The 24,893-nt window shown below is 47.1% G+C and overlaps 1 protein-coding gene across 1 annotated transcript in view; it reads left to right on the forward strand.

Moving 5' to 3' along the window:
* The first annotated feature begins 19,436 nt into the window (after positions 1 to 19,436).
* LGI2 (leucine rich repeat LGI family member 2) overlaps positions 19,437 to 24,893 on the forward strand; it is a 49,298-nt gene continuing 43,841 nt past the window's right edge. The window contains exons 1-3 of the mRNA XM_007535120.3: positions 19,437 to 19,782; positions 21,590 to 21,661; positions 24,230 to 24,301. Coding sequence (XP_007535182.3) covers positions 19,592 to 19,782; positions 21,590 to 21,661; positions 24,230 to 24,301 — 335 coding nt within the window. The 5' untranslated portion in view covers positions 19,437 to 19,591. The remainder of the gene's footprint in view (positions 19,783 to 21,589; positions 21,662 to 24,229; positions 24,302 to 24,893) is intronic.

Below are 24,893 nucleotides of genomic sequence, written 5' to 3' on the forward strand. Positions count from 1 at the left end.
TTAGAGCCCCCGGCTCCCCATCTGCAAAGGGGTCACTTCGTAGTGAAGCAGGTCAGCAGGTGTTTATCTCTCTCACCCTCCTCTGTCTTCCCCTCCTCTCTCAATTTCTCTGTTTCCTGTCCAATAGCAATAACAACAAGCAAAACAAAATGGGAAAAATGGCCTCCAGGAGCGGTGGATTCATAATGCAGACACAACCCCAGCAATAACCCTGGAAACACAAATTAAATTAAATAAAAATAAAAATAAAATAAAACCAGCTTACACTATAATATAAAGGATTAGTATGAAGAAAGGTAGAATTATAGCAATTATTTCTGTTTTAGATTGGTTACATAGTGAACATCTTTATGTTATGGCTCGAATCATGCCCCTACAAATTCATCCATGAAGGCACAAACCCTAGATTCTTCAGCATGGGACTTTATTTGGAAATAGTGTCTTTGCAGGCACATTTAGTTAAGGTGAGATTAGATTGGTTCAGAGTGGGTTTCTAATCTGAAATACCTGATGTCTTTATGAAAAGTCTACCATGTGAAGAGAAAGGGACACAGAGAGGGAAGACAGCGTGACAGCCTGAGGAGAAGGCTAGGTAAAAGCCAGGGGTTTCCACCAAAACACCACAAAGAAGCCAGGAGAGAGGACTGGTATGGTCTGTTCTTCAGCTGCCCTCACATGTAAGCAGCCGCACCAACAAACTGATTTCCCACCTCTCACTTCCAGGACGGAGGCAAACACTTAAGTTACTCTGTCTCTAGGCCATTTCTCATAGCAGTCCTAAGACACTAATATACCTGGGCTAGGAAAAAAAAAAAGATATGTTTATATTTAACTTCACCTTAATTTTTTATTTTGTTTTATTTTATTTGGCCTCCAGGGTTATCGGGGCTTAGTGCCTGCACCACAAATCCACGGCTCCTGGAGGCCTTTCTCCTCTCCCCCTTTTGTTGCCCTTGCTGTTTTTATCATTGTTGTGGTTATTATTATTATTGTTGTCATTGATGATGTTGTTGTTGGACAGGACAGAGAGAAATGGAGAGAGTAGGGAAAGATGGGGTGGGGAGAGAGAAAGATAGACACCCGCAAACCTGCTTCATCGCTTGTGAAGTGACCCCCCTGCAGGTGGGGAGCCAGGGGCTCGAACCAGGATCCTTACGCCAGTCCTTGCACTTTGCACCACATGCACTACTGCCTGACCCCCAACTTTTAAATTTTATTTTAAAGACTGTGGTTACTGGAAAAATTTAAGATGACATGTGGCTTGCACTATTTCCATTGGATAGAACTTCTCTAGGGGAGAAGCAAGGGTTCTGGGAACACAGCAGTCAGGGAGACTTGACCTACTTAGGGTCATCAGGAGAAGCTTCCTTGAAGAGGTGGTGCTTTGATCGAGATCCAGAAAGTCATCAGAACATAAGTCAGTGTCTTAGGACTACTTTCACTTGGAAGAAGATCTATACTCTTTTCTCCTTCTTTTTTACATTTTTTATTTGTGATTACATATTGTTTTTCAAAGTGGTAGAAATTGCTGAACCCCCTGGGCTCCGTCAATGGTTATTTGAATGAATGAGTGAATGAATGAACGAATGATATTACTGCGGGAACTCTCCACTGGTGCAAACTTTCCACGGGCATAAAGGAGAATTCAATTGCATGAAAAATCTAATAGCCATAAAGAGGTTCTTCTAGTGCCTGCCATGCATATTTCCATTTTTCAAAGCGTGGAAGAAAGTTCTTCACAGGTCTAGAAATCAGATATTTAAAGGCAGCAAGGCAAGGCTAGGCGATACATGTAAGAATCTGATTCTCTCTCCCTTTCCTTTAATTCTCCTCCTCCTCAATCCTCCTCCTCCTCCTCCTTCTCTTCTTTCTCCTCTTCCTCCTCCTCCTTTTCTAAAAAAAAATTTAAGCTTAATTCTAATAGGTTAGAGAGGAATTGAGAAGGAAGGGGAAGATAGAGATGATGAGAAACAGAGAGACACCTGCAGCACTGTTTTGCTTCTTATGAAGCTTCCCCACCTCACAAGTGGGGACTGGGGCCTTGAACCCAGGTCCTGCACATGGTAATGTGTGTACACTTAATGAGGTGTGCCACCACCCAACCCCCTTCTGACATCTTCCCGAGTCAAGTTCTCAGCTTTTGCACATTTTCTGCTCAGCGTGTTGAGTGCATGCCCTGTGTTTGGAGGGGAGAGGGATTCCACTTTTAAGCACGGAGTAGAATCTGGTGGATCTTGTTGGCTTTCAAGTCAACTAAGTCCTCAGGGAGGTTGCTGTTGCCAATAACATTACAAAAGCCAAGCCTATCGCCTATTAGGAACACCTGGAAGTCAGCCTCCACACATGGGCACAGTGTAGTTGTTTGGCTTGAATGATGACTAGGGGAATAGTCTAGTAATTTGAAATCATTACTTTTGGTAGCCAGCTCATCTCATTTTCCAAGCGTGCCTGAAATGCTGTAAGTCTGTGTGTATAAGATTAGTTTATTTACTCTAAGCTTTCTGTTAACCTTCTCCCCACTCCACACCCACTCTTATGCTTTCCATAAACCGCTGTTTTCTTATTAACTATTCCATGTCCACGGTTTTGTATTACAGCGCCCCTCAGCTACCGGATGTGGAATTGCAGGGAATGATTTGCACCTTAGATATTGAATGACTTGTTCCCAGGAAAGGGTTTCCTTGAGCAACTTTTAGGATGCTATTACTGGGGAGGGTTATTTCCTGCCTAAGAGTTTGCACAAATAGTTCCCACTGCCTTCTCTACCCTTACACATTCACACTCCCACTTAAGCTGAAAAAATACATGGTAAATTTCACTTTAATGTTTTTATTTTTTTTAAGAGTGTTGTTACTGGAAACTTATAAAATGGCACGTGGCTTGCACTATGTTTCCATCGGATAGAACTTCTCCAGGGAAGAAGCAAGGCTTCTGGGAGCACAGCAGTCAGGGAGACTTGACCTACTTTGAGACATCAGGAGAAGCTTCCTTGAAGAAGTGATGCTTTGAGGCTGGGAAGTGGTGCACAGTTAAGCACATATTCCCATGTACAAGGACCTGGGTCTAATTCTTCCCAGTTCCCACCCAAAGCAGGGAGAATTTCATAAGTGGTGAAACCTTGCTTCAGATGCCTCTCTCTCTCTCTCCTTCCATTTCCACCCCCTCCCCCCTCAATTCTTCTTCTCCTTCTTCCTCTCCCTCTCCCTCTCCCTCTCCCTCTCCCTCTCCCTCTCCCTCTCCTTCTCCTTCTCCTTCTCCTTCTCCTTCTCCTTCTCCTTCTCCTCCTTCTCCTTCTCCTTCTTCTCCTTCTATTCCTCCTTCTCCTCCTTCTCCTTCTCCTCCTTCTCCTCCGTCTCCTCCTTCTCCTCCTCCTCCTCCTTCTTTTTTCCTCCAGGGTTATTGTTGGGGCTTGGTGCTAGCAGTACTGATCCTCTGCTCATGGTGGTCATTTTTTTCCATTTTATTGGATAGGACAGAGAGAAATTGAAAGGGAGGGGAGAGGGGGGAGGAAGAGAGAGAGAAAGATAGACACTTGCAGATCTGCTTCAACACTTGTGAAGCATCCCCCCTGCAGGTGGGGAGCTGGGGGCTTGAACCTACACTTAGTACTATGTGTGCTTAACTGGGTGTGTCACTGCTCAGCTCTTATTTCTCTCTGTCCTATCAAATAAATAGTAAAAAATTGTTAAAGAAGATAATGAGATACCACTTTACATGGTTAGAATGTCACAGATGAGAAAGAATGGAAACAACAGGCTTGGGTGAGGACGTGAGGGAAGAGGGGGCAGCTGTACACTGTTGGCAAGAATGCAGTTGGTTCAGCCCTTGTGGAAAACAGTGAAGGTTCTTCAGAACATTAGAAATGAATCTTCCCTATGACCCAGCAATTTATTTCCTGGGGCTTTATCCAAATAATAATAATAATAATAATAATAGCCTATCCACAGAGAGCTATACATGCTATTTTCATAGCAGCACAGTTTATAATAGCCCAAACATGGAAGCAACCCAGCTGCCCAATAACAGATGAATGACTAAAAAGCTGTAGCACAGACACATGCACACGCACATGCGCATGCGCGTGCACAAACACACACACACACACACACACACACACACACACACACACACGAAGCAGGGCTGAGCTGCTTCCACATGAGGGTGAGTGATAGGTGGAATTGACAAGAAGGAGTCTCAGTCCTTGGAGTGTCTAAGTGGGAGAAAGTGTATCCCTGAGGGGTGTGTGTGTGTGTGTGTGTGTGTGTGTGTGTGTGTGTGTGGTGGGGGTGTCTTCCAAGGACCCTCCACCTGATCCTCTGGGCTCTGGAATTTCTGTCTGAAGGTACCCAATGTCCTCTCTGCCTCCTCTGGAGATGGTGCAGTTGAGGACTGTGGTGAGCCAGCTGGAATAATCAAAGTCTGAGCGACAGAGCGGAGACTTCGCCATAGGAGACGGCAGCCTGCCCACCTGCCATCCAGCAAGCAGAAGGGAGCCCGTTTCCCAGAATGGCTGGATCACAGCCTCATCAGCCCTGGAGCCACACGGCTGAGAGGCAGGATTCCTGTTCCCTGGCCTTGTGCAAGGGGTCAGCAATCAGAACAGCATGTGTCACCCTGGCCAGATGGGCTGTGTGGCTGAGTGTGCATGGCAGGGCTGGCCTGATACTGGGCATAGAAACACCTTCCCAGCCAGGTATACCAGGCTTGGCATCTTATTAAAACAGGAAGCTGGGGGTAGTGGGTGGTGGCACACCCAATGGAACTCACACAATTCCAGAACTCTAGAGTGATGAAGGTTTGGGGTTCTACTGTGGTGACATGAGACCCAAAGGCTGGTTCATGCAAAGCCCTTGAGGAGAACCATGGTTCCCTCTCCATGCCAAATAAAGACGCCCGAAAGATCTCTGTCTCTGTATGGCTCCCAAGCCCCTTCCCATCTCAGCATCTTTGGGTGCCACATCTGATGCCCAGTGTCACCTCCTCCCACTTAGCCCACTAGACAGAGCAGCACCAGACCCACTGTTTTCCCCTGGAATCCCTCCTCTCCCTCTCCTCTTCCTGCTGTGTCCTTCTCCTGGCCAAAGGTGCAATCGATCTCAAATTCATCCACTCCGAGGGTGTGGAAGTAATGTACAGCCTTATTTCATTGAGGTAGGAAGACAAGAAGAGTCTCCACACACGCACAGTCAAATGCTATACATTCCTGAAGATGCTTGGTCACAACTGTTCTGCTTTTGTCAATGGATCAAACTCAAATGTCTTTCTTTTCAACTGTAGCCATTCTGTGATTTTTTTTTTGGCATGTCTTTAGCTATTTGTATTTTAGTATTTATCTGTTGCCTATGTGTCAGTTTTGTGAGAGTGGGGCTTAACTTTCAGGCATCTTTGTAACCTTCCTCCTCTGCCCAGGGTCTGTCATGTTCAAGGAGCTCAGCAGATACACATTGAAAGTGCTTCAAGTTAACCAGAGAACTATGGATGAATGCACTTACATAAACAGTAGTGGTCAGTGTTGCCAGCAATTAATTTCTGGAAGGGGATCATTGAGAATACTCTTAAATACAGAAAAGATTGGAGGTAGGAGGTATGTTATAGCTTTTAGCTCACTTTTTTTCAGTTCAAGTTGACCAGCCAACTCCAGACACCATTTTGGTCCCTGTGGTAAACCCAGAGAAACACAGCTTGGAATCCATCCATGAAAAAATGGCCTTTCCTGGAGCTAGAAGTGAGTAGAAGTGGGACTCCTTCCCCAGTCTCCTCAGCTTGCAAGTCAGGGGTCCTCTTCTCTCTAGGACTCCCTAGATTTGAGTGAGCAAGGCCATGGTGTGAGGGCTGCCCATTTCTGCTTACTACCGGGTTTCTTCTTCAGGTCTCTGGGAATCCTCAAGGGGTTTGGTAGATATTGTGGAGTCTGCCTCTCTTAGTCTTATGACTGTCCTGCCCTGCCTGGTGTCTCCTCCTTTTTGTTTGTAGTCTTTACTCCCTGGTAAGACTTGTGATTACCAGTTTCCACTTCCTAAGGGTCCCAAACAGCAAACCACTGCAGATCAGTGTCCCAAGGGTGCCTAGAAAGAGCTAGAAGGGAGATTGACCTCATTTTTCAGGAGTCACGCACATTTAGCAAGTGAGGAAATAGAGAATGTTGAGCTGGTCCGACTGTACCAATTCCCATCATGCTATGCCCGTCAGAAGTCCTTTTCCAGTGGCCTGCACTGCAGCAAGGAAAGGAAGGTCCCTTTGGTTTTTCATGAAGAAATTCAGCTGTAATTATACCTCCCAAAATATTATAGTTGGATCGATCTGAGAGAAGGTTATTCTCATGGCAAATTTTCTGATTTCCCTGATGACTCTCAAAACAAGACACTATTGATGAACCATATTATTCTTCTCAGAGGGTAAAAGATAAAAATAAATAGTGCTGTCTTGGATTGTACACCCCAGGGAACATGTGCAGCATGTGCTAGAATGAACTGGTGAGTGGAGATGGCTGGGGGGGGGCAGGTTTACCAGCTGGCCCTTTCGCGGTCTGGAAGCTCCAGGATTGTCCTCAGTCTTCAAGGGTGACTGTGCCTTTCTTTTCCCCAGCCCGCGTCACTCCTCAGCAACTCTCTCTTGGCTCCTGGGGATTTCTCCCTCCAGCTGGTGGAAATCTGTAGAAGGGTTTCATTCTGCAGTTCTTTCTGTTGCATTCAGGGGGTGATCCTGGGCTGGGCCATCTTGGAGGTCACATGTACCTGGAAAACCCCGAGACTCACCCCCCCCCCCAGACATTTAAAGAAGGACCCTGGTTAGTCCACTGCCGGATTATTTCCTTGTGGAAAGATACTTTGGTGTCTGGAGACAAGAGGTCGTTTCCATGCCTGAGTCGTTTTAAGTATGACTGGGATGAACATGGTAATTGGACGCTTTTTTTATAAGTACTCTTTGCTCATTCGCTTCAGATATATGTGCCACTGTAGACCTGCTGGATCTTATACTAACTTTCTTTTTGATTTCTTAATTTCTGTATCCTTTCTAAAATGTTATTTATTGCATGAGAGAGAAGGAAAGAGAAGGGGGGGCAGAGAGAGAGAGAACAAACCAGAGCACTGCTCAGCTCATGCATAAGATGGTACCAGGAACTAAGCCTGGAGTCTAAGTTGGTGCTCTGATAGGCTGACCTATCTCTCCAGCCTGTGTTTTTAATTCCTCTTGGAATTTTCCTATGACTTTCTGTAATGGCTGTATCGTTTAAAAAAATTTCTTTATTGGGAAATTAATGGTTTACAGTCGACAGTAGTTTGTACATGCATAACATTAACACATTACAATACAACCCCCAATGGATGTGCCAATTTCCATTCCCACCAGTAGTGGGGACAGAGGGGGAAAAGAAATATGCTATCAAATAACTTGGTGTGGGGAGGACTGGAGAGATAGTATAATGGTTATGCAAATGACTTTCCTGCCTGAGATTCTTGAGTTCTCAGGTTCATTCCCCAGCACCACCATAAGGCAGAGCTAAGCAGTGCTCTGATAACAACAGAAAACAAACAAATCAAAGAGCCAAAATAATAAGAACAAACTCCAGGGGAAAGTGGAAGGAGGGGGTAGTGGGACTTTGGCTTTCTAGAATCTCATGGAGGATGTCAATAGGCTCTACCCTAATTCATCTCTAACCCTCACCCCAATCCCTCTAAGCGCAGCTCTAGGTTGGGGTAGACAAGAATGGCTTCATCCAGTGCTGTCTTTGACCTCAGCTGCCTACTGCCGAGTCAGTCACTCAACTCATCTACACCTCCATGTCTCTCTCTGAAAACATGTTCTGACCAAGGTTACCCTGAGGCTGCAGCTGAGACGGGGGTGGGGGTGTGGGGGGCAAGCAAACCCTTGTTAACACACACTGCTGTATCAATGTCAGATTTCACCACCACATCCCTAAGAACTATGTTACTTCTCTTGCTGGGCAAGGTAGAAATGTCAACACACTTTTGTTTTGTTTTCTTTTATTTTGCTATCAGGGCTGTTGCTGGGGCTTGGGGCCTGCATGTCTATCACTCTTGGTGGATATTTTCTTTTCCCTTTTGTTTCTTTTTCTGATAGAGAATGAGAGGAGAGAAAGTAAGATACCTGCAGAACTGCTCCAATTCTCTTAACGCTTCCCTGCTTCAAGTAGGGGCTGGGGGCGTGTATACTCTGTGTACACTCTGCTGGGTGTGCCACACCATCCAGCCCCTCTGAAGCTTTTAAATGGAGTTAACATTTGCAGAACCTTATCTGTTTTAAGAGTATGGGTTCACACCTCTCGAAATGTGTGTTACCTGGGTGCTAGCATACCACACCAAGCCAACGTGCCAATGTCTCCCCAGCACAGTTCACTGGACTGACCCTCTGCAACTCTTCTCTGCCCCCTCAGCCCTGCCATCCCCCCCTGAACACCCTTTACAGAAGAGGGAATCAAGATGTCCAGAAGATAAGCTGTGCTAAGATCCTACTGGTGATCAACAGTGAAGCTAGCATTCAAATAAGCTTTCTGAGGACACATTCCATGGTCCTCATAAACTATGTCACTGAGAAGTGCAATCAAGAATTAAAACAAACAAACAAACAAACAAACAAACAAAACTACCTTCACCTCTCAGCCTACAGGCCTGGAAACTCGTATTTCCAGCCACCACACCTGAAAAGCTGATTGACGTGACACGAACTAACTAGCCTGTGGGTCTGAGGACTGGTGCTTCCAACCCCACCCAGGTACCTGGGACAATAGTAGGTGACTCACAGGAGAGGACCCCACCTGCTACTGCCCCTAGAAACAGACTTGAAATGAAAGAACTATAGGAGTGGTGGGCTCGGAAATATGCATTTGTAGAAAAAGAAGAGAAAAGAGATAAGGAAAGAAGAGTGGAGAGGAAATGAAAGGAAAGGGAAGGAGAGGAGAGGAGAGGAGAGAGAAGAGAGAGGTGAGGAGAGTAAAGGAGAGGGGAGGGGAGGGGAGGGGAGAGAAGAGAGGAGAGGAGAGGAGAAGAGAGAGGAGAGGAGAGAAGAGAGGAGAAGAGAGAGGAGAGGAGAGGAAAGGAGAGGGGAGGGGAGGGGAAGGGAGAGAAGAGAGAAGAGAGGAGAAGAGAGGAGAGGAGAGAAGAGAGGAGAAGAGAGAGGAGAGGAGAGGGGAGGGGAGGAGAGGGGAGGGGAGGGGAGGGGAGAGAAGAGGGGATAGGAGAGTGGAGGGGAGTGGAGAGGAGAGTGGAGGGGAGAGGGGAGGAGAGGGGAGGGGAGGGGAGAGGAGAAGCTCTGCCTTCAACTCCAAGACTTCTAACTCCAACCTCCACACCTGAGGACCATGAAAAGTGACTTACTGAGGGACATGGAATGGTCTTGCCTGGCCTGTGAGACTGCACAGGGGAAGGTCTGGAAATCCTTTAAAAGCGGGGGCGGGGGGGGGGGTTGACCAGCAAACATTGGGGAGGTAGATTTGGGATGAAATATCCCTGACCCCACATTGTACAATGTTTGTGTGCTTTTAAATTATTTTTCTTTTGTTTGAATAAAGCTTATTTTTTCCTAGCACAAAGGAAGTAGTGGGGCTCATACACAGCATGGGCAGGTGAACCCAAAGATATTTATACTTTGAGTCCATTTCACCCTGTCCTACATCTGAGGTGCTCAGAGAAAGGCAGGCTGAGGGTCAGCTCCAAAGACAAGTTCTTGGTCCTCCCCTTCAGAGAAACTCTCTTTAGGAGACACAGGTAGGTGAATAGGAGAGGCTCATGGCTGGGTCCGGAGTGAGCAGAGCTATTGCTAGTCCATTTCCTGGTTCTAGGGACTTTGTCTCAAACACCCTCCTTGGTTGTTGGGATAAGCCTGAGGGCTCTATCCAGATACCACCAGCAGCCCTGAGGAAGACTGGTCTATGAATAAACAGTCATGGTGTTAAACATGGATGTATTTCAGATAAATCTCTCCGAACACATTCTCAGGTGTCCTGTAAAGTCTGCTAAACCCCACTTATCTTGAATTGAGTCTAGATTAAAATTAAATTGAGAGTAGAGACCCAAAGACTTCAACGGCAGCCATCTTGAGAGATCCTATGCTCTTTGAGAGTGCAAAGCACTGACTTACCCATGGCTTACAGAGAAGGTCTTAGAGGCTATTTACAAACTCATCATTAAAAACGTAAATGTGCTCATCTTGTAACTTACCCTTCTAAAGTAGAATATCTGTCCAAGTCTACTAAGCAAAGCCAAAGGATTTCTCATTAGACTGTTCACAGAGTTGTCAGTCTGTGACTAGGAAGTTTTCTGATATCTGGTCTTAGGGGAGTGACTTCACTCACAGACCCACTGGCCTGTGACTCACAGATGAATTGCTAATCAATTCAATCCCCACTCACCCCCAGAGCACCCTCTCCCAGTGCTAGGAACATAGCTTAAGGCATTTCTTGTGATTAACAGAAATCAAGTGGTGTATTAGTCAGGGCTCCCCAAATTAACAGAGCCAATGAGATACAAGCTTATTGTTGTGACTCAATTATGGAGGCTCAGTTCCATGCTCTGCTGTCTGCAAGCTCAGGAAAGCTGAGGGTGAAATCCAGCTTAGTCTAGAGTTGGAAGGGGCCTAGGGAGAGGAAAGGGGTGTAGGTGGGATGGTGTGTCTCAGGTTGAGCCCAAAGTCTGAGAGGCAGATGCTCTAATAGAGCAAGGAAAGAAGATGGATGTCCTAACTAAAACAGAGAGGGAGTCTGGCTGTCCATCCATCACCGTTTTCTGTGAGACCTGCTGTCTCCCTGACCTGCCCCTGCACCCTCCAGCATTGGTGAGGACAATCTGCTTTATGCATTTTCCTTTACAAATGCTAATCTCTTCCTGAGCAGCTCTGGAAAACACATCTAGAAAAAGTATGTTTTAATAGTTTTTCTGGGCATCCTATAGTGCCGTTAACAAATGCATTAATCATCCTAAGTGACTCTTGTGAATTAAAGTGACTTCACTTAACATTTTATTGTAAAATGAAGTGATTCAGACTGATTTATTTGTTTATTTAATTTATTAGCGGAGTACTTCTCAGTCCTGATTTCTGGTGGTGGTGGTGGTGGTGGGAGGGGATGAACTTGGAACCTAGGAGCCTTGGGCATGAAAGTCGTTCCATTTGATTAACTTTTTAAAATTAATTTTTAAATATTTATTTATAAAAAGGAAACACTGACAAAAACCATCGGATAAGAGGGGTACGATTCCACACATTTCCCACCACCAGAATTCTGTATCCCATCCCCTCCTCTGATAGCTTTCCTGTTCTTTATCCCTCTGGGAGTATGGACCCAAGGTCATTGTGGGATGCAGAAGGTGGAAGGTCTGGCTGCTGCTGAACGTGGGCATTGACTGGTTGATCCATACTCCCAGCCTGCCTCTCTCTTTCCCTAGTGGTGTGGGGCTTTGGAGAAGCGGGGATCCAGGACATATTGGCGGGATCCTCTGCCCAGGGAAGTCTGGTTGGCATCATGGCAGCTTCTGGAACCTGGTGGCTGAAAGAAGAGTTAACATATAAAGCCAAACAAATTGTTGACTAATCATGAACCTAAAGGCTGGAATAGTTCAGATGAAGATTTGGGGGGGTCTCCGTTTTGTAAGATAGTTAGTAGGGAGGAAGGAGGCTGGACAACACACTCTATGATCCACCTGAGGAAGATGGGTTCTGAAATTGGGGCAGCTTGGAACGTTCCTACTCATGACCACAGAATGTGAGCTCAGATCTACAGGGATGCAGAGGTCACATAGGCTCTTAAGCTGAATATGGGCCCCAGATCACATCAAATTGATGGGGTTTACAGTCAACAATATTGATTAAATTTTTTAAAATATATCTTATTTATTTTCTTTTAATGAGAGACAGATACACAGAGAAAGACCAGATGACTACTCAACTCTGGTTTATGGTGGTGCTAGGGATTGAACCTAGGACTTCAGAGCCTCAGGCATGAAAGTCTTTTGTATAACCTCTATGCTGTCTTCCCCAGCTCCCACCTGACTAACTTTTAAAAAGTACATTTGGATCCGACTAGTGGCTCCCCTGGTAAAGCAGACACAGTATTATACCAAGGACCTGGGTTCAAGATGCAAGTGGGAAGGTTCATGAGTGGTGGGGTAATGTTGCAGGTGTCTCTTTCTCTCTCCCCCCTCAACTCTATTTCTTTTGGTCTCTTATTTATTTACTTATTGTTGGGTAGAGACAGAGAGAAATTGAGAGGAAAGGGAGAGGTTGAGAGGGAGACAGAAAGGTACCTGCAGTTCTGCTTCACCACTCATGAAGCTTTCTCCCTGTAGGTGAGGACCAGGGCTCAAACCTGGGTCCTTGCACACTGTAGTGTGTGCATTTGACCAGATGCACCACTGCCTGGCCCCTCTCTCTGTCTCTTTATGGTGGAGTTGTCATACAGGACAGAAAAATAAATGAACAGATAAGTAAATAAATAGATAAAATAAAACATTTCAGAATAAGCAGAAGAAAATATATATTAAAAAGAAAAGATATGAAAAAAGAGCAAGTAACAATGAAATTGAAAAATCAAATTGGAGTAGAGAAGGACAGCAAAGGCACAAGTTGGTTCCCTGAGAAAATTAACAAACTTCACCAGGAGAAAAACAATCCCCCTCCCCTGCCCCCACTGCCAAAGGTACAGAATCTCATAACTTTCTTAGCAGCTGGAGAAGAAAAGGACATTTAAACCTGGAAAAAGAGAGGAGAACAAATTAGGTCGAAGCTGGGGACACTCACTGAGTTTTTCCTGCTTCTCACTTCATCTTGATTTCTCTGCATATTGTTACTAATGTCTTCATGAACTGGCTAGGCCTCACTGAGTACACACACACACACACACACACACACACACACACACACACACCAAAAGATACATTCAGCCAGCAAAAAGGGGGGAATGTCTTCACATAAGAAGGATTTTGGTCCTTTTTCCAGTTATGACACCATATCCCCAGACAATGCCTTGGGCCCCACCTGCATCGTAGCTGTAAGACTCAGGCAAAAACTAATAAAGTCATGGGCCCCTTGGAATATACCTAAAATAGACCTACTAGCTTTTTCCAAAACGAAGATCCCAAATCTTCATCTGCAATATTCCAGCCTTTAGGTTGGTTCATGATTAGTCAACAATTTGTTTGGCTTTATATCTTAACTCTTCTTACAGCCACCAGGTTTCAGATAATACCATGATGCCAACCAGACATCCCTGGGCAGCTGAACTCACCAATGTGTCCTGGAGCCCCGCCTCCCCAGAGCCCTGCCCCACTAGTGAAAGAATGAGACAGGCTGGGAGTAGGGATCGAGCTGCCAACACCCATGTTCAGTGGGGAAGCAATTACAGAAGCCAGACCTTCCACCTTCTGCACCCCATAATGATCCTGGGTTCATACTCCCAGAGGGATAAAGAACAGGAAAGCTATCAGAGGAGGGGATGGGGTGCGGAGTTCTGGTGGTGGGAAATGTGTGGAATTGTACCCCTCTTATCCTATGGCCTTATTAATATTTCCATTTTATAAATAAAAATTAAAAAACCCTTAGCGGCCAGGTGGTGGTGCACCTGGTTAAGTGCATACATTACAGTGCGAAAGGACTGGGGTTTGAGCCCCTGGTCCCCACCTGCAGGGGGAAAGCTTCATGAGAGGTGAAGTAGGGCTGCAGGTGTCCTTCTGCCTCTCTCCCTCTCTATCTCCTCCTCCCCTCTCAGCTTCTCTCTGTCTCTATTCAATAAAATAAATAAAATAAATAAAATACCTTAGTTCTAAAAAAAAAAAGGAGGAAGAGAAGGAGGAGAAGGAGAAGGAGGAGGAGGAGGAGAAGGAGGAGGAGGAGGAGGAGGAGAAGGAGAAAGAGAAGGAGAAGGAGAAGGAGAAGAAGTGTTTTGGGTCTTTATTTAAAACATGATGCCTATATCACTGGAAATACGCTGCCAAGATTTAATTCCTGTTTATATCAATTAGTCTGTAGGAAAACTGGTCTTGTTATAGGTCACTTGACTTCAAGTTGCAGTTTCCAAGAAGACTTTAGGTGTGAACTCACTCAGTGGTGTCAGGTGCATGTTATCCTTGGTTGGTGGAGAAGTGAGGCGGTTTCCTGTGTTCCAGCCCTGATTGCTCTAGTTGACTGATGTGCTTGTCACTAACACCGTCACCTGTGGATGGGAGAATGGAATGCTTTGGAATATTCTAGTCTAGATGACCTGTGAAATGGGAGATGGTGGGCTGGGCAGCAATGGCCCTGGTTGAGCGCATATATTAACATGTGCAAGGGCCCAGGTTCAAGCCTCTCGTCCCTCCCTGTTTCAGGAGCAGTGAAGTCGTGCTATAGATATTTCTTTTTCTCTCTGTCTCTCCTTCCCCTCTCAATTTCTCTGTCCCATTAAAAGAAATACAATAAAATAAATTGGATATGGTAGTATTCATCACGTGAGCCACTTGGAACAAATGTTGGGGAGAAGTCAAACTGTGTCCTATGATCATGAGCAAGGTTCAGTGACAACACCCCACTGATGTCCTTTATACTGAAGGTGTGGGACAGGATCATGGAATACCTCAGCCATGGCCAGTGGGCTGAGTGCCTTCCTGTGATTTAGGAAGCTGTGTGAGGTGTCCACAGGCTTTTCAAGAATATGATCGAGTCCAAGAGCCATGCTGGGGCAGATTCAGCATGGGTTCCAGATTTGTGGCCTTCCACTGAGTTCATGGAGAAAGAAAATGAATTGAGAAACCAAAATCAATATCCCCACTGGATCAGCAGTTAATCTCAAGAGTGGCATCTTGGGGCTATGTGGCCAAAGAGGAGTTGGCACACTCTATTGGAAAACAGTGGGGGCATGGTAAATAGCATAATGGTTATGCAAAGAGACTATAAGGCCTGAGGTTCTGAAGTCCCAGGTTCAATCCCCCCCCCCCCCACACACACACCATCATAAATCAGAGCTGAGTAGTGCTCTGGTTAAAAACAAAAGACAAATCTGTTTTCTTTTCTTTTCCTTCCTTCCTTCCTTCCTCTCTCTCCCTTCTTTCTTTCTTTCTTTCTTTCTTTCTTTCTTTCTTTCTTTCTTTCTTTCTTTCTTTCTTTCTTTTTCTAACCCTAGGAATTCCAATTTGTAGCCACTCAAACCAAATGCCTTTGAGGTTTGGATGAATGAATATACATTTTCTCTGTCGGTGACAGCAAGCACCAGATCCAGACATGTTAAATGTTAGAAAGATGACCCTCACTACCACCCAGCAGACCCCCACCCCCAGCCCCCTCTACCCTTGCTCCAGCACCCCACTCCTTTTTCCTTGGAAACCTCAGTTTTATTGCCAATTTCTGCTGATGTGTCTTTGTCTTCTTTCATCTGTTCACTTGTTTTATCACCGTCAGTTGCACACACAGGTGAAACCATCCAATATTTATCCTTCTCCCTAAAGCTTATTTCATTTTTCATAATACCTCTGAGTTTCCAGAACTTGAAATATTATGAAGTCAAAAAATAGATCCCCAAAGTGAAATCTTCGTAGATGCAAACACTTCTGTGAGATTTCTCTTGTTTCTGGCTAATTATACCTGAGAGGTAGCTTCTCCTTATTGTCTATTTCCAAAATGTCATTCACTCATTCATTCATTCATTCATTCATTCAAGTAACCCACATCACACTGAGAGCTCACTGGGGTGGAATAAGGATTTTATACCCCGTTTCCTTCTTACTTTTCCCACTAGCTGACAGCTCAGTATTTGGTGTGGATGTCACGGGGACATTTTAGAATCAACATCTCCAGCACAAACTCCTGAGACTTTGCTCGCAGTCAAATCCACCTTTCATGTTGGCCATTTCTTCTGATGACATGGAGGCTCCATCCACCCACTGACTTAAGCCTGGGAGGCATCTTGACATCTTCTCCACTTTGCCCAAGTACAATGTAGCCCCTAGTCAACTTCAACTCAAAACTGGCTGAATGAGCTGACAGGTGGATGAATGAGGGTGAATGAATGGGCCACACTCTGAGCTGCCTACACGAGCCACTCCAGCTTTGCTCTGTTTTGTGCCCTGTAGGAAACATGCTGGCTATAGTAAGTGCATATCCGAACAAGGATTTCTGCATTCTGAAAACTCTTGCAATTTCCTGGAAACAGATTGTGTCTCTCTGATTGTCTATTAGATTTTTTTTTTTAACTGTAGAAGATCTTGGAAGCAAACCAAACTGATCTGCATTTCCATTTTTTTATATCTTGATTTATAAACTGTACCTTATAATTTATAAGCACTCACTTACTCAGTGTCTCTCACAGAGTTAAAACAAATACCAGCCCTGCCAACTCTGCACCGGGACTCTTTTTCCTGCATCCTTTTGCTCAAGAACACTCTAGTTTCTTTTAGGTTGGAGAGGAGATATGGGAACTAGTCTTAGCCTGGAGTGTGTGTGGGGTGGGGGGAGGGAAAGGATAGCTATAATGATAACATGCCACATTTTTTTTTAGAGGAGAGCTAAGACTCACCTCTTTGTTTCATAAATGAGGGAGGGATGAGAAGCTGGGGTTGGGGTGTCTGGCAAAGAAGGGGAGCCTGTGAGTGGGGAAGCCAGATGTAGACTTTGTACTTTGGAATTCCTCACACCAAGGATTATTCCAGAATTTCTTCACCTTGGTAGGAGTGACTTTTGGGGCTGGGTCATTCTTTGGAAGTGACTACAGGATGCCTGGCTGCCTCACCCACCTGGCACCAGTAGCATTTGCCCCACTGTGACCACCAAGAACGTACCCAGATTTTGCCAAGTGACATCACTGGTTGAGAACCACTGTAGTAGAAGGTGCCCTGGCTGAAACCAGACATACAAAGTCTGGGAAGACTGGTTTATTCCACAGCCCTTCTGTCATGCCTACCCCACCCCCCAACCACACAGCTTAGCTGAGAGCCACTCTGCCCACACGATCACATTATCTTCTGAACCAACACACTTCCATCTTTGTATGCCCATTGCAAGGCAAACATGCCAATTTAAAATGCTGACTTCTGCAGCTGCTCAGCATGAGGAGAAAGACCTTACTTCTGTTTCTGCTGGAAGCTTCTCACAGCTACACCACGGCAAAGAGGTCGACGATTCTTTTTTTTTTCCCCCATCATATTCCAGGACCTAAACCCTTCCCCCACCCCACCCCACCGCACCCCACCCCACCCCAGAGTCTTTTAGTTTGGTGCAATACACCAAACCCATTCCAAGTTCTGCTTTGTGTTTTCTTATTTTTCAACTGAAAAAAATTATTATTAGTGACTTAATAATGACTGACAAGATTGTGGGATAAGAGGGCTATAGTTTTACAGTTCCTACCACCACAAGTGCCATATTCCAGCCCCTCCACTGGGAAGCTTCTAAACCAAACTTTCTGATGTTGGGAAGCACCCTTGTGCAATACCTTCCAAGTGGCAATCAGTGTTTTACTTTCTTGCTTATGTTACCCAAAGGTAGGTGCTACTTTTCACAGATGAGAAGAGCAAGATTTGGAGACATCTGAATTTGCCCATGCCCCACAGCTAGTAGGCGGCAGGTTGGGATTCAGAGTCAGGGCTGTCCAGTTTGGGGTAGAGTTTGCCTTCCCTGCCCTTCCTCTGCTCTAACATAGCAGAGAGAAAGGCTACCTGGAGCAGGGGCTAGCCACCAAAAGGAGCCCTGGTCCATTTGGGAAACCCAACAACTCAGAAAGTTCTGCACAGCTGCCTGTCCTGGAGAGGACCCTCCTGACTATGTCTTGAGTGGCCTTGGGCAGGAAAAACACATCTCTGAACCCTGTTCCCTGTCTGTCCGTCCCATCTCTACTAAGGGAAGACTTGCTGCTTGGGACAGGTGGGAGCATCCAATGATGAATCTTTCATTAGGATGTTGGGTAGATAGTGCCTGCAATGAATGAGTAAATGACTACATGAATGAACTGCTTCCCCTCTAATTCCCTCCAGCAAAGTCACTTTCAGTTTCTGAGCCCCCTTTATGTCACTCTGTGACACCTCCCCCCCCCCCCCATGAAGCCATGTACAGCTGTGTGTCTAGCTAGACTTCTAGCTCCTTGAAGATAGACACAGAGCCCAGTCAAGAATGTTCTCAAACTATTGCAGAAGAAGCTGCAGCACGGAGAGTTCCTACAAGAATAGCCATTAGCAATGGAGTTCTGACTTCTCAGGGCTTATCTTGACATAGGGAACTGCTTTCCTTGCATAGTCATCTGATGAGAGAGCCCTTGGAGTCCCACTCTGAGCACCTGGAGCTGTCTGTCTTCATTCCAGTCCCCTTTGGGCCCTTGTCTTTGCTTTCCCAGTTTACACTTGGTGAGAATCAAATGCAGCCTGGGTAAAGTGGGTTCAGTGAGGCTTGATTTCCAGTTCCCATCTCCCCAGACACCAACTCCCACTTCCTTCACCCAGTCATTTCTGAGAGATCTATCAGTCATGGCACTTTCTGTGCCTCAGTTTCCTCATCAGTAAATGAGGAACATTGTCATGGGCACAGGACATTCTCATAAGTTTCTCAGCTCCATCAGAAAGCAGCTGGCAGACCCTGCAGTAGCCAGGTGGCTGCTTTTCTTGACTGTGTTCCCTCAGTGGGGGGTGGGGAGGGGTGTGGGGGACAGGCCCCCACTGACCATCTCAAAAGACAACTGCTCCAAATCAACTCTTTCTCCAAAAGCACCAAGTGTCTCCTTCCAGAAATCTGGCCAATTCCTCTGGCCTTACCCTCCGCTCCGTCCCCCCTACCTCACCCTCAATCTTTGGCCTCTCTAAAAGGAGCTCAGGACCTCCACCACCCCCCTAATTCTTTTAAACAGGAGGAGGGACTGCGGGTTAAGCGCACACATATTACCATGCAGAAGGACCCAGGTTCGAGCCCCTGCTCCACAGCTGCATGGGAACCGCTTCCTCACAAACCGTGAAACAGGTCTGTAGGTGTCTCTGTTTCTCTCGGTATCTCCCCATCTTCTTTCAATTTCTCTGTCCTATCCAATAAAAAAGAAAGAAAGAAAGAAAGAAAGAAAGAAAGAAAGAAAGAAAGAAAGAAAGAAAGAAAGAAAGAAAAGAGAAACAAAAGGAGGGACTGCGGATAGTCGCCACTACTCAGCCAGTCCCCCACCATCACCCCAAGTTCTTTTAAACTGGAGGAGGGACTGCAGGTAATGGCTCCCCACCGCTCAGCCAACCCCCACACCCCTGCAAGACCCCCACTTGGGTAGCGGGTTCCAATCCCAGCCCCTTCCCCAGGGTCACTCAACTTTCCCCGCAGTTCAGGGCAAGGTCCTGCGAGGTCTGCAAGGGGGCGGCGCGGCCCCAGGCCCCCAGGGCCCGGCGGGGCGCGGCGGGGGCGGCGCCAGGCTCCCGCGCCGGAGCTCCATTGGCCAGCGCGGGCTGCGGGCTGCGGGCGCTGTGCGGGAGTGAGGCGGGAGCCGGGCCGGGCTTTGGGGGTGGTGGCGGGGAGGGTTGCCGCCGAGTGGGGGTGGCGGGCAGCATGCTGCTCGGCTGCGGCTCGGCCTCCCACACCCGCGGCGCCCGCGTCCTCGGCGGCAGCGGCGGCCCCGCGTCTGCAGCGGCGGCGCAGGGTCCGAGCGGGCGGCATGGCGCTGCGGCGGGGCGGCGGCGGGGCGCGGGGGCTGCTGCTGCTTCTGCTGGGCTGCCTGCTCCCGCCGGGCGTGCAGGGGAGGCGGCTGGCGCGCTGCCCCGCCACTTGCAGCTGTACCAAGGAGTCCATCATCTGCGTGGGCTCCTCCTGGGTGCCCCGGACCGTGCCCGGCGACATCAGCTCCCTGTGAGTGAGCGAGCCCGCTAGAGAGCGGCGCCCCTGGGACCTTGCTCCCCAGCCTCTCTTTGGACTCTTGGGTGGGTGGGCGGGGCATCACGGTCCCTGGGGAAACTGGGGGGGGGGTGCTGGACCCCAAGAGTCGGGGGACCCAGGCCAGCTTGGGTGGTAGTGTTTCTTTCTCCAAGTGCGGTCCGCGGGGCCACCTGCTTCAGCCCCACCTGGGGGGTGCTGGTGGTGGTGGTGGGTGCGGGGTGGGCTTATGCCATGCACATTCCTTCCGTGCTCACCTTAGCGTGAAGTGGGGTGTGTGTATGTGCGTGTGTGTATGGGGGGTGTTTCTGGTGGAGCGGCGCCCTGGAGTCTGCATTTGGCGTCCTCCAAAGCTTCTGCGGCGCATTAAAGTTTGAGAGGATGGGTGCGGGTGGCGGTGAAGACGTGCGGGGGGGGGGGTGATACTCCGATGCAGAGAGAGGGACTGAGTGAGCGCCCCCTTCTACCCCTGGGGTGGGGGTGTAGGAGGCCTCACTGTCCCAGAGCAGCTCGGGGCTGTGGTCCCCAACCTCCTGCCCCCCTGCCACTCCCCCACCTCAGGACCAGGGAAGGTGGGTGAACAGTCTGGGGACAGGGGTGGGGGGGTGTCCATGTGGCCTAGGAAAAGGGGTGCAGGATGGTTTGTCAGAACCCTGGGGTCACCCCGAGTGAACAAGTGCAGGGGATCAGCCTGACTCTAAGACGGGCTTCTAGCATCCTCTTGCACTGCCCGCTTTTGCTGGGAGGGTTGGGGCATCACCGCGCAGGCAGGCAAGGGCCCCTTGTCTTGCCCAGTCTCCCCTGGCTAAAAGATGCTCTCAGCGGGCCCTTGGCCACGTGACCAGCTCTCCTGCTGGCAGAACCTGCACTTCTGGGAGCCGCATTCTGCTGAGACAACTGCCCATCATTCCAGGCCAAGTTGATGGGCGATACTCACTTCAGTCCTAAAGGAGGGAGTGAAGCCAGAGCCCAGATGAAGTTGCTGGTGGTCTCAGGAAGGGGGAGAGCTCCCACCTCCATTTCTAGAAAGTTCCGGGGTGTGAGTTGGTCTCTTTCTGATTCCTGACATTGCTAAGTCAGGTGACCTGGAGAGTTCCAATAATCAGAATCCCCTTGGCGAATCCTTTAGACCTGCAGTTGCTTAATTGATCTGGCGTGCTAATGGAAGTCTGGAATGATCTACCAAGGTCCTTGCGTGGTCTCTGAGGACAGGGGACCCGGTGGCAAAAAGCAGAGCTTAATCTCTTGCCCAAGTCTGGCAGATGGCCTGGCCTCCCTCCCCTTAGTGCTCCGTCAATGTCTAGAATCTTGAGCTTCCCCAAGGCTTTCCTGGTGCGTGGAATCAGAAGTGCCGTGAATGACTTTCAGACAGGAGCTGCTCTCAAGGTGGGTGGGATGTTTAGTCCTGAAGTTTCGAGGGCCCATATGAATGCAGTGTCTACACAAACAGAATCATGGGCAGAGGTGAAGCAGTCACCTGTTTTCAGCTGGGGCCCTCCTGGAGTTAAGGAAAGGATTGTCTTTAAGGGGCTGAGATAACATCTGAAAGAGGGGGAGCTAGGCCCGTGGTAAGGCTTCTATTCCACAGACTGGTTTTCACATGGATCCAGCTCATTGGAAACTGACTGATCTCTTCTTGTTCCTGGCACCTGAGAAGCTCCTGGCCAACTGTTAGAAGCCGCATTCCTGAACAGAGAGCTGGGACAACAGGTGGGGGCCGGATCGATTTTGCTAGCCTCTCCTGAAAGACACCAGCCTTGTTCCCCTTTTCTGTTGCCCACAGGAGCTTGGTGAATGGAACATTCTTGGAAATCAAAGACCGAATGTTTTCCCACCTGCCTTCCTTACAGCTGCTGTGAGTCTGGGGTGGGGGCTGGGGTGAAGGGCTTCTCTCAGAGCACAGAGGACCAAGAGCAAGCCCTGGTGGCTCTCAGTGTTCATGTGGCCTGTGGTGTCCCCACCAAGCTGGGTCCCAAGGCTCTTTGCTTGGTTCATAATTTCCGCCAGTAGTCAAAGGCCATAATCTGCCAACTGGGGACAGGATTACATTGAACTCTGACCATTGATTACACTGAATTATCACCTCATCAAACCGTTTCGTAAGCTCCTCACTCTAAAAGAAAATCTGCATTAGCGGTTTGGTGTTGGCATACCTGGTTGGGCATGCATACATGTTACCAAGCACAAGGACCTAAGTTCAAGCCCCTGCTCCCCAACTGCAAGGAAGCTTCATGAATGGTAAAGCAGTCCTGAAGGTATCTATCTTTCTCTCTCCTTCTCTATATCTTACTTCACTCTTAATTTTTCTGTTTGCCTTTTTCTAGATATACATACACACACACACACATGCACACACACACACACACACACACACACACACACACACACACATATATATATATGAAAAAGAAATAGAATAAAAAGTAAAGGAGAAGAAAATGGCTGCCAGGAGTGGTAGATTCATCATGCAGGCAGGCACCAAGAAGGCCCAGTGGTTACTTTGGTGGAAAACAAATAAAACTTCTAAGGCTACATTGGAAGTAGGAGTATTGCTACACTAAGTACTTATGCAGTCATGCAACCTATTGTGAATTTGTTATATGCACAATTTTATTTAATCCTATGAGGAGGGTATTTCAATTTGATAAGTAATGAATTAATGTTATTATGATAGAGAAAGAAAGAATTAGGGTAAGAGAAGGGGAGGTAGAGGGAGAGAGAGAGAGAGAGAGAGAAAGATACCTGCAGCCTGATCTACTGCTCATGAAGCTTCCCCCCTGCAGGTGAGGACCTGGGGCTCAAACCCAGGTCCTTATGCATGGTAGTGTGTGCACTTTACCAGTTGCACCACTGCCAGGCCCCCGAGAAGCGTATTTTTATTCCTTCACTTGATAAATCAGAGAATGGAGGCTTAGGGAAGTTAAGTAACTTGTCTTGACTCACAGCCAGAATTCTAACCCAGGGCTCACAGCTGACACTTGCAACTTTTGTATGTACCAGCCACCTCTTGGCGGGCACCCACGTGGTGCCTGGTAGCCCAGGGCAGGGAGTGTTTGCTGGTGACATGTCCCAAGAGCAGCTTCCCAAAGCATCTTGCTGACAGCCACGGCCTGAGGCCTGGCTTCATTCCCCTTACCTACGTTGGTCTCTTCAGTTTGAGATGAGATCAGATTTAAATAAGCAACGTGATACAGAAAACCATAGAGAAAGCGAACAGAGAGCGCTCCTCTCAAACTCGGCGTTGATATTTTGGTCTTTAAACCTTATGGACCTACTTAGATCACTGTACTTAAACTTTAAAAATTGGAAATTTCATGGAGATTGCAATCCCATTAAGACATACTGTCCAGATGATACTGATTTAACTTTAGGTACTTTGCCAAATAGATTTCCTTGGTGACTTTTAGTCTTTCTAAACTCTTATTAACCAATCAGCTTAAGTGATGCTCTCTAAAAAAGCTATGTGGTGATAAAGGGCCTCCTGAGTGTTTCTTAAACTTGGCAAATTTTGTCTTATGGGAGTACATGATACAGTAGAAAACATTTTTTGATATTTATTTATTTATTTATTTGTTTTCCCTTTTGTTGCCCTTGTTTTTTTTTATTGTTGTTATTGATGTTGTTGTTGTTGGATAGGACAGAGAGAAATGGAGAGAGGAGGGGAAGACAGAGGGGGGAGCGAACCATAGACACCTGCAGACCTGCTTCACCGCCTGTGAAGGGACTTCCCTGCAGGTGGGGAGCTGGGAGCTTGAACTGGCTTATGCAGGTCCTTGTGCTTTCTTTGCACCACGTGCACTTAACCCACTGAGCTGCCTCCTGACTCCTTATAGAAAACATTTTTTAAAAGTAATCTTGTCTATGCTGTGTGACTTTGTTCAAGCCACTTAACTTCTCTGGGCTCAATTTTTTTTTTTTAAAGAACTGAATTAGCACCTCCAGATTTCTTCTGTGATTGCTTGTGCATTAAAAAGCTTCCACTGGGGAGTTGATGGTAGCGTAGCGGGTTAAGTGCAGGTGGCGCAAAGCACAAGGACCAGCGTAAGGATCCCGGTTTGAGCCCCTGGCTCCCTACCTACAGGGGTGTCGCTTCATAAGCAGTGAAATGGGTCTGCAGGTGTGTATCTTTCTCTCCCCCTCTCTGTCTTCCCCTCCTCTCTCCGTTTCTCTCTGTCCTATCCAAGAATGACATCAATAACTACAACAATAAGAGGCAACAAGGGCAACAAAAGGGAATACATAAAAAAAATAGATATTTTTTAAAAAAGAAAGAAAGCTCGCACTGACTAGATGTACTGAGGATTTGAATCCAATCAGAGCCTCTGCTTACCCTCAGATCTTAGCAGAATAGAAGAAACAAACATGGCTTTGTATATAACATTGATTTGACACCTTTACATTGAAACCCATCCTTTCTTTTCAGGTTGCTGAATTCTAACTCATTTACAGTCATCCGGGACGATGCTTTTGCTGGACTCTTTCATCTTGAATACCTGTGAGTTGTACTTGGGTTATATGTTGAACATTTGTGTCAGTAGAATTGCTACATGGCTTTCAGGTGGCAGTGAGCAGGGGTGGAGGAAGTGGAGAAATGCCCATTCTTGTTTCAGCCCTGACGTCTTGTCGTTTCCTCTCATATCAGCATGCTGGGACAGGAGGAGGTTGGAGACAGAGGGGAAGGCCTCAAAGAAGGAAGGATACCCATTCATTCATTCTCCACTGCCATTTAATTTGTCATGTAGTAAGCACAATCAGAAATTGCTCTGGATAGTGTTTCCCCTTATAACTAGGCATGGGTTTACTGATCAGCCAGAAGTGAAGGAATCTGAGAATTACTAATTTTTTTTAAGGATTTTTTTAATTCCCTTTTTGTTGCCCTTGTTGTTTTAGTTATTATTGTTGTTGTTGGATAGGATCGAGAGAAATGGAGAGAGGAGGGGAAGACAGAGAGGGGCAGAGAAAGATAGACACCTGCAGACCTGCTTCACCGCTTGCGAAGCGGCTCCCCTGCAGGTGGGGAGCCAGGGGCTCGAACAGGGATCCTTAGGCCGGTCCTTGGACTTTGTGCCACATGTGCTTAACCTGCT

This window comes from Erinaceus europaeus, chromosome 3 (genome assembly GCF_950295315.1).
Source record: "Erinaceus europaeus chromosome 3, mEriEur2.1, whole genome shotgun sequence".
Classification (NCBI taxonomy): Eukaryota; Metazoa; Chordata; class Mammalia; order Eulipotyphla; family Erinaceidae; genus Erinaceus; species Erinaceus europaeus.